This window comes from Temnothorax curvispinosus, unplaced genomic scaffold, assembly GCF_003070985.1.
Source record: "Temnothorax curvispinosus isolate PA1 unplaced genomic scaffold, ASM307098v1 QBEX01010211.1, whole genome shotgun sequence".
NCBI classification, from domain to species: Eukaryota; Metazoa; Arthropoda; class Insecta; order Hymenoptera; family Formicidae; genus Temnothorax; species Temnothorax curvispinosus.
This window is the reverse complement of record NW_020219991.1, coordinates 366,028-376,307: the sequence shown is the minus strand read 5'-3', so window position 1 is coordinate 376,307 and position 10,280 is coordinate 366,028. Positions and strand designations below refer to the sequence as shown.

The 10,280-nt window shown below is 38.1% G+C and overlaps 1 protein-coding gene across 1 annotated transcript; it reads right to left on the bottom strand.

The window, feature by feature from the left end:
* Positions 1-6,922: 6,922 nt before the first annotated feature.
* On the bottom strand, positions 6,923-7,861 carry LOC112459898. The gene has a single exon (XM_025024260.1). It carries the CDS (start codon positions 7,859-7,861, stop codon positions 6,923-6,925), a length of 939 nt encoding a protein of 312 aa, XP_024880028.1.
* Between the last annotated feature and the right edge of the window lie 2,419 nt (positions 7,862-10,280).

Genomic DNA, 10,280 nt, shown 5'->3' with positions numbered 1-10,280 from the left:
TTACTTAAGCCGGTCTTAAAATAAGAACCGACTATGAATACCGGCCTGCCCTGACAGACGAAATGACAGCGACGATTTAAAAAAGGAATTTCATGCAAGTCTACGTGAAATACGAGAAAATCGACGTTTTTCTTTCTCTTCTACAAACCTCCACCGGGAGACACAGCAGTGATAATTGTGCACATTCCTCGCTGTCGTGGGCGTCGCAGCTTGCATTCTCGCCATCCATATTCTTTCTCGCACCGTGCGAATCTGAGTATTTTCATTCGATCTGTTCGAAACTGGTCGTTTAACAAAGGCGACTGAGGGTCGTGTAAACACGGAAGAACCGCTGCATCCGGTGTATCATATTACATCTACGTACGGATCCTCTAGCCTCTAGTGGGGAATGGGACAAAGCCGCCATTAATGGGATAGCGGAAGTGACGGCAGGCATTATCGAAAATATGTCTACATTAAGTTCAATTATAATTAAAGAATTATTTCAATTAAATTGAAGTAAATAAATAAAACTTAATTAACCCTTAACGGTCACACTATGGGGTTTACACCCCAGCGTTTTTTGACTTTGAAAACGACCCAGTAAACCAATGGAAATGGGCCTTGTGCCGCTATCTACAGGTAGTTGGGACCTTCAAGTATTGATCCCCGTCGGTGGTATATTTTTCGGCCCGTTAGTTCTTTCTCGGTATTTTTTTCTGCAAAAAATCGCACCTTTATACCTCAAAATTAACATACTTTTTGGAACGGCCGCATAAACTGCAATAATGAGTGAAAAGTGCGTCATCTGAGGATGAAAAAACCGTTTGAAAAATTAAAATATCTTAAAAATTGAAAAAGTTACATTAGTTTTTGTGAAAAGTCATTTTTCCGACTTTTTTTTCAACAATTTTTTTACATATGTTAAATTATGCCCTATTGTCTCGTCCGGATGGAATAATTATGTAGTCGTGCTCCTGCATGCGCCTAGACAACAGCGTTTAAAGCATTGCCCTAAAATGCAAAAAGCAAGCGTGCGCCTGCGCCTTTTCAGCGCCCTCCGCGCGGCCCGCGCCTCTGGGCGCCGCGCGCGCCCGTTCTTCAAATTTTAGAATGACAAAAATTTCTTAGCTCTCAATATGAGCACCGATAATTTTTTCGATAACTAGGGAGATTCCACCATACGTAGTACATACGTAATATGTGAATTTATTCACGGGGATTACCATACGTGAAATAACATGCGATTTCGAGTTCAATTACGAAATGTAGCAGAACAATTTACGCGATTGTGTAACGTGATCGCGGCCATAGCAGCCGAAAGTAGTCTGCCATGTCAGAACTTTAAGCACTCGAATTCATCATATCTCCTATCAGACCTTGCAGGGTGGATTAATGTTTTTTTAAGCCCCAGTCAATCTATTCAGATTGGTTCCAGCAAATTCATTCGAGAAATTTTTTCAGATGCTTCTTTGAACGATTGGGGAACTTCGTGCGGCGAGTTGCGTACACACGGCTGGTCGCCGGTAGACGAGGGAGCTCCTCACGGTATCGCAGCTGAACTTAAAGCAGTTTTCTACACCCTTTGCGGCTTCGCAGCGGATCTCCGCGATTGCGACATTTTGCTTCGTTTTGCCAACGCAACCACTTTAGCTTACATCAATAAGCTTATCATTATTCAGTCTCCATATCATTCTGAAATTTCAAGACAAGTTTGGCGTTGGTACGAAAGTCAAAATACTTTAGCTTTTTGCTTTATATATTTTCTCTAGTGAGAATTTCATCTAACGCTGAATCTCGAATCGCAGTTACTGAGGGGCCCCCACCTATCGATAATTCTCAGCGAGTGGCCAGGACTTTTGGTCCACTCAATGTGGACCTTTGTTACGTCTCTACTTAATACCAAATGCGATTCCTCTGTTTCAGGGTCCCTAGATCCGGGACCTATAACAATATATGCGCGCACTCTCTCAGAGGAAAGACTGAATTTCTACGCGTTTACACTCTTTTGCTGGTTAAAACGCGTATTGAAAAAGATAATGGACGAAGGCGCAACGGAAACTTTGGTGACGCCAGGGTGGTTTCCCCAAACATGCTTTTCATTGTTTCAACACCCCTTGATATCTAACCTGTTAATTCTTCCTCTCAGTTACTCTCTGCTTTCTTTACCTTTCAGAAACCAATATCCAGCGTGGAACACTCCCTCCCTAATAGCCGGGAAGGTATCAGAGAATCTCTCAGTAGCCCATCAGTAATCCATCAGTAGCCATACCAACGATGCTACAATCAACTATCAAGCAATACCCTCGCCCTCGCCACCTCTGGTGAGATGTCTGTTATCGCCATCAGCTATCTTTGTATTCTCCAACGATTCCTCAAGCGCTAGATTCTCTAGCTCAGAAACTTAGCATCTCCGCCGCTTATTCCAGTCTAAATACGAGTTAATTTCGCAGAACGAAATCGGCTAACGTCCGGCGGTTAAGCGTCTCTGCAAAGGTGTTGCAGCGCACAATCCGCCGCAGTCTTGTTATGACCACGTCTAGAATCCGGCTCCGGTGATCGTCAAATGATCTTCTATTTATCCATATTTACGTCCTTTGATTGTCGTTACCAAGAAACTTATTCTACTTTTTGTTCTCGCTGCGGGTCAGCGTGTATTTACACTCTCTTCCCTTCGAATTTCTCAGATCTCTATTAATGATAAATTGATATTGCGGATTCCCGATCGAATCAAGACAGTACCGGACCGTGCTCAACCCCCTCTCTGTCCTTCTCGTCTCCAGGACCACGAGAATCTTTGTATCATTTGCCTAACAGAATATTACATAAATAGAACTAAGGATCCATGGCCATCGGAATGTGATTTCCTTTTTTTTTATCTCTCTTGCTAGGCCATATAAAGCTATCACGGCTTAAACTACAAGCAGTTGGTTTCGACAGAGCGTAGATAAATGCGGAATAGATACTACTATTTTCTCAGCTCACAATACGCGTCACGCGTCAACATTAAAAGTTGCTAAAAGGGATTTTCGCTCGACCGAATCAGGTACGCGGCAGGTTGGACCAGTGAATCCCATCATTTTTTTCGCAATCCTTTACAATAGGCCATTAATCCAGAGGATTTCAGTACCGCGGTTTTTCTATCACAATGGTCTAATTTATATCCTCTAGCGCATAACTTAATTAAAAAAAAAAAACAATTGTTACTTTCCAGCCAGAATGCTGATGTCGTTTCGACATCTAACCGACGTCTATAGACACGTCATTTCTCGCTGGGTTACGGCATCCTAATGTAACAGACTTATTAATTATTAATTATTTTTTATATATTTATGCGTTGCCCATTTTACGTCATCAACATTAGAATGTGAATAATATTCTTGTTATGTTTCAATATTTGGCTAACAAATCGCGAACATAATTTGAACAACTACATAATTATTCCATCCGGACGAGACAATAGGGCATAATTGTAAGATTAAACGAACTTACCAAGTGAAGTTCGATCTTAATTATGCCCTATGTCTCGTCCGGATGGACGCCCACCCTTTTAGTGTTTTTTCCCTCCCTGATATTTCGCGATTTGTCTTCTCTGAACTTATGAAGAACGGGCGCGCGCGGCGCCCAGAGGCGCGGGCCGCGCGGAGGGCGCTGAAAAGGCGCAGGCGCACGCTTGCTTTTTGCATTTTAGGGCAATGCTTTAAACGCTGTTGTCTAGGCGCATGCAGGAGCACGACTACATAATTATTCCATCCGGACGAGACATAGGGCATAATTAAGATTGAACTTCACTTGGTAAGTTCGTTTAATCTTACAATTAAATTTTTTGCAAATCAAACCTATACAGTCTTTTTAAGAAAGACTTAAACTACGACAGGATATTTTTTTTTCCTTAAGGTCACCTACAATTTTTTATACACGTGCAAACACGCTGGGGGTGTATTTCACCCAGTGTGACCGGTACGGGATTCTCGGGAAATGTGACCGAAAAGAGTTAAATGAAATAAATTCCGTAAATTAAGAAATTGAGTAAATAGTAACAAACAATAAATACTGATAAATTTAATTTATTACAAAAAGTTAATAAATGCAGTAAATAATGCAATAAATAATTTTTTTTTATAAATTTAAGAGTTTTTATATAAATTTACCAAATTTGTAAATTCAATAAATGAAAAAAACAGAACAATATTGAAAATCATTTTTATACTAAAAATGTGTTGACGCGATAATCTAAGCTTATATTTATCAATATTAGTTAATTTGATTATTTATAGTTGAGGTTATGTATTCTCTATATATATATTCTCATTTCAATATTAAATGATAATATAAAATCACATTCAATTTTAATAAAATTGGATTTATTAAGTACAATGCTTACACTTTTATTTTTTCTTTTGCTCATTTTATCAGTTATACTGTAATCATATATGTCATAAATTGGCATATACTATACACTATCTTTACTAAAATATACTCAAAGCGGAAATATCTCATTAATAGCGAATGACCAATCCGCATCCTGCAGCCTCGGTGTCCTATCCTTCACTAGACTAGAGGATCTCTACATTCAGGCTGCGTTCGGAAACGCTACCATGGGGCTTATTACAGTTCTTAAAACGAGGTGAAAGTTACAAAAGTGAGGAAATTTACTAGAGTATCTATGATTATATTAATCGAAATCTAGTAAATCTGTTCACTTTTGTAATTTTCACCTCGTTACAAGAACTGTAATCGACCCTCTGAAGGAAGACTCGGGTGAATAGTGGTGGGGGCAGGGTGCACCCCGGGTGTAAGTAGTTTTCGAACGGCATAAGTAATAAGACATGGCGGATGAAAGGCAATCCCGAGAAAATATTATTTGTATCCTGTGCCATGACTACTGGACAAGAATCGATAAGTCCCGGTCTACAATAGGTGTTTTAAGCCCTAAGCCTTAAGAAATTGTTCAATCACAGTTGAATTTGAGGAGAATAATTGACTGGTGATTGGTCAATTTCTTAGGGCTTAGGGTTTAAAACGCCTATTGTAGACTGGGACTAATCAAGATAGCTTTAGATAGTTTATATCTAGATAGTAATAATGACACACAGTATAATATCTACTTATGCTGTAGTAATGATGAACCGTTGAGTGTTTCTACAGCTTCTATTTCCTTTTAGTAAAATTAGTGGTGCAATTACCAAATAACGATAAAATAATATATTTATTTTTATTTAAAATTATCAGTTATTACTTTACAAAAGGAGTGTAAAATATATCGATCGTTTAAGCAACTGTTAAGATATAATACCTACATAACATGAATTATTAATTAATATGAATAATAGAAAAACATAATAGTAATAGCGTCAAGATATTATTAAACGTAGATAAAATCTGATAATAAATTAGCGGTAGGCAATAGAATATAATTAACTTTACTTAAATCCAACTAATCAGATAGGTTAACAGTTTGACCAATTCAGCAAATCGCAACGCAAACCCGGTAAAACATTTTTTATATAAAAACATTTAAATACCATGTTTTTTCTCTTGTATAATCTCTGTTCGTATGTACAAAAAAAATAATATGGAAAAAGAATTAGAAAATAACTAAAAGAATAATTTTTGCATTGTTTTTTTACAACAAAAAATAAAATCTGAGAAAGTGTGAAAAATTTGCTTATATAATCGTATATAATCAGATTTTATATACAATTATTACATTTACATATGATTATACGTATATGATTATATATAGGCAAATAAATAAACAATGCAAAAATTATCTTTTTAATTCTTTTCTAATTCTCTTTCTTTTTATTTTTCTTGTACATATGAACAGAGATTATACATAAAAAAACATACATGGACATATATGGACATATTTTATATAATATTTTACATAATATTATATAATTATACATATTTAAATGTTTTGATGTAAAAAATTGTTTCCGGGAATAAATAGGAGCTACAAATTCACGTATTTAACGCACAATACGCGATATTCGCCAGCCTCGCTTCAAAGAGAAAAAATTCCGTAATACCTGGTGTATTGTATACGAAGTACTGGACACAGAGATATACTAGAACCGACTGGAAATGTTTGGAATTGATTCCGATCGAAATTCAATTATTCCCTAAATTTCTATTGTTTTTTTTTTTTTTTTTAGAGAAAACGGAATAATTTCAATTAGAATCTATTCGGAACAGTTCCATAGAAGAAGAAACTCCATTGCTACAGTTTAAAAAATGCCGCCAAATGTAATAAGTTACCCGCATTCACCCTGAAATTTCAGGGTGGAAAATTTTCCTCCTGAGGTGCACTCGGGTGAAGTTTTCGAACGACTTCATCTCTGTCACACTGGTACAACCCGAACGTTTCGGGCCTAAGCAGAATGGCTGTCTCGGCAGTGTTTTATGCCTTAAGTCTTTGTCTTATGTAACGCTATATATATATTCTCATTTCAGTATTAAATGATAATATATAAAATCACATTTAATTTTAAAATTGGATTTATTAAGTACACATTTAATTTTAAAATTGGATTTATTAAGTAATGCTTACACTTTTATTTTTTCTCTTGCTCACTTTATTAGTTATAACACAGTATGTAGGGGAAAGAGGGGTAGCTCCGGCCATTTTTTTATTTTTTAAATTATGACTAAAGTTAAGAACATAAACATAAACGAACTACACAAAAATAATCAACAAGATATATATTAACGTAATTTAGTACGAAAAAAACAAAAAAATATAGCAAAGTTAAGAAAAAAACTACTTCAAATTTAGACTTAATTTTGGCCTCTGTAGAAAAGTGGTGGGTAGCTCCGGCCACCATAATATTTAATGACGAAATCGTTTTTTCGCAACACACAGTTGTAGTATAAATCGGATTTATATCTACACGCCTTATGAGCTCAGTCTTGACATTTATTGCATTGGATCCAATCCTCAATCCATCCATATATCAAACGTTTCACCACAAATGATGCATTCAGTTTCCTGATGTTCAGGACGTGGTTTAGGTGTAGGATTTTTCTTTTTCAATAGGTTCTTCATATTTTTCGTGATCTTTGGCATCTTTTTAGGATCTTTGGTCTTCGCCACCAGCTCATTTTTATACAGCGATGACGTCAAAATCTGACTTTTCTGGGTCCTTCTTTTTCTTACAGTCAGTCTTTTCTTAGAGGCGTCTGGAAGAGGCGATAAAATCTTGAGCATGTCATTAACTTTTTCAACATTGGCGGATGTGCTTGGAATTTCCATCTGAAGGGTAGCTGAGGTCTCAGGTAAAGCACTAGTCGATGGTTCCGTTTCGTTTTCAGGGACTGCATGACTGGAAGCCTGGGTTGTTGATTGGTTAGCCTGATCTTCAGCCAGTGGGATATCGGTCAAAGCAGAACCTAAGAAGTCTAGGTCTGAGAAAATGTCTCGATCAAAGGGCTGAATTCCCGTGCAGCGGAAGCCATTTTGGGCTATATCCAGTCTAGCAACTTTGGTAAACGCTGTGTTAACAAGTCCAGCAATATCGTATTCCGTCAGTCGAGCACCAGGATTTTGACGCATCCATGATGCTCTTGCTGATCCAAAAGCCTGCTTGAAAGGCTTGAAAAACATACGGTCAAGCAGCTGAAGCTTATGAGTTGTGTGCGGAGGAGTGCTCAGCATGTGAATATGATTATTCCGAGCATATTCAATAACATTCAGCTCTTTATGGCTACTATGTCCATCCAATATTAGGAGAATTGGACGAGCTGCAGAAGAATGAACATGCTGCTGAAAATGTTGTAGCCATCGAAGAAATGTCTCAGCATTCATCCAACTGTTTTTACAAGCAACACCAATGCTTTCTGGAGGAGCACCAATCATTAGACGACCATTCTTATCCATTTTTATCTTTGGAAAAATAAACATGGGTGGTACAAAGTGACCTGCAGCATTCATATATTTAGGTGTAGGATGGCAAACATGACAGTGACATTACGACCTCTGCTGATGTGAGTTCCCCAACCTGTTTCTTCCCTTTCACTGACAATACCTTGTCATTTTTATGGACAGTAGAGACTCCTGTTTCATCAGCATTATATATTTGAGAAGCTTTGAACCTGAACTGTCCTTGGAGTTTTAGGAAAAGATCATAAAATCGATCAACCTGGAATTTATTGAAGCCTACAGCTCGCATCAAGCTTGTCGCCTCAAGCGTTCTCAGTGCCAAATCTGGATTTCTCTTCTTGAAGTTACAGAAAAAATCTTTCCCAGCCATCCGCTTTTCCTTATTAAACCTGTGAGGAATTTTGATTTTTTCTGCTAGATCAAAGGCAAGGCGTAAAAACTCACTTCTTGTTAAAGGCATGACACGATTGTCCAAATCGATGACATGCTCACACAGTTGTCTTGCAAATTCAGGGGTAAATGTTTGCTGAAAACGCCCTAGTTTTGGCTTAAGATTAATCTGATGACCTTGTTTTATAGCTTTGACGCGATCCTGCAGTGAAGTGCGTGGAACATGGTATCTATCTGCGGCAACTCTCTGAGAACTCTTACGTTCAAGAACTTCTTGAATTGCTCTTTTCATATTTTCTTCGCTCCAGTCTCCTCGGCTTGTACTTCTGCCTTTGAATTTAGGCATTTTAACACCCGTCTACAATAAATAAATAAAAGAAGTTATGAGTAAACCTCTTTGTCTAGACCTTTAAAAAGAAATAGGCTTTCGAATAGGTGGCCGGAGCTATACCCACAAAACTGGTGGCCGGTGCTACCCGACTTGACTTTGTTCAAAATCATAGTTCCATTACCAAAATAGGTTAAGATTTGTTCAAGCAGAAGGAAAGACATAACATACAATAGTTTTGCAGTATGTAAATAAAGTAGAATACATAATTACTTACGTCTTTTCAATAATACACTTTTTTCAATATTAATCATCGCGTGATTATATTTCGCCGAACCCAATATTCACTGTTACACATCCAAACACAACAACCAATCTGACTCAACTAACCGCACGTGTCTAGTGGGACACAAATGAGTGCAGAAAGAACAAAACACTGATAGTAAACACACGGAAAGTTTAATTTTTTGCAATGGCCGAGGCTACCCATTGGCCGGGGTACCACCCTTTCCCCTACAGTTATACTGTGGTCATATGTCATAAATTGACATATACTATACACTATCTTTACTAAAATATACTCAAAGCGGAAATATCCCATTAATGGCAGACGACCAATCCGCATCCTGCAGCCTCGGTGCCCTATCCCTTACTAGAGGATTTCTGTACATTCACATGAGCGTGGCGACGCCACCTAAAATTAAATAAGGACAGAACAATATGCTGGTGTGTATCCGAGTGAATAAGTTTCCAAACGCAGCCCTATATACAGGGTGTCGCGAAAAAAGTGTGCGTGCCTTGCTCAATCTATATCGACTCTTTCATGTAATTAAATTTGCTTGTTTATTTAATAAATTTAATTAACGGTGTCCATCGAATTGCGACATAAAGAATTCCGACAATGGGAACGTAATGTGAAACGTCACGCGACATCCTGGAGAATTCCATCCCACGATCACGGGACCGGCGATGATTCGGGAGAGATATGTTTTTTCGGGGATTAAAAGGAGATAAGAAACGTTATATGTTACTCGAATAAATGACTTTGGATATTATAATGTTATAAATAAGCGTCTGGTATATACTCGAAGAGTCTAAACGTCGCCGCTTCTCGAGTCTGCACGCGAACAATTTTACATGACCAGGAAATGCATGATATTATAATATAAAACACCTTATCAGAAAAATTTGCAAAACGAGAAACGATAAATGACATTGTTGCGCTCGCCGCGTGGAAAGCGTCCGCTTAGGCTGCGTTCGAAAACTTCACTCGGGCGCACACCAGCATTGTTCAACGTCGGTAAATGGACAACGGCGCAAATTCTGTCCTTGTTCAATTTTTAGTAAGTAACAAAGATAGAACGACGCGCTGTGCACCCGAGTAAAGTTTTTGAACGCAGCCTTTAGTATATGTTCGGTGAGCGCCCGAGACGCTCCTCACTCTCACAAGCACTCGCTCACTTCCGGTCTCGCGAAAGAAGCGGACTTAGGTTCGAAGAAGAGTGATTTCGAAGAATAAAGAAATACAGCTCGGCTTGCGTCTCGCGTTACGTGTGTTATCAGCTCAAAGGCCGCAGCACAGAATCTCCTTATTAGTATAAACGTTTACAAAAACAACCGGTCGTCAAGGAAAATGACTCGCGACTTCTTTCAGGCTCCCATTTACCGGGCATTTCAGCGCGGATGCAACAATATGAT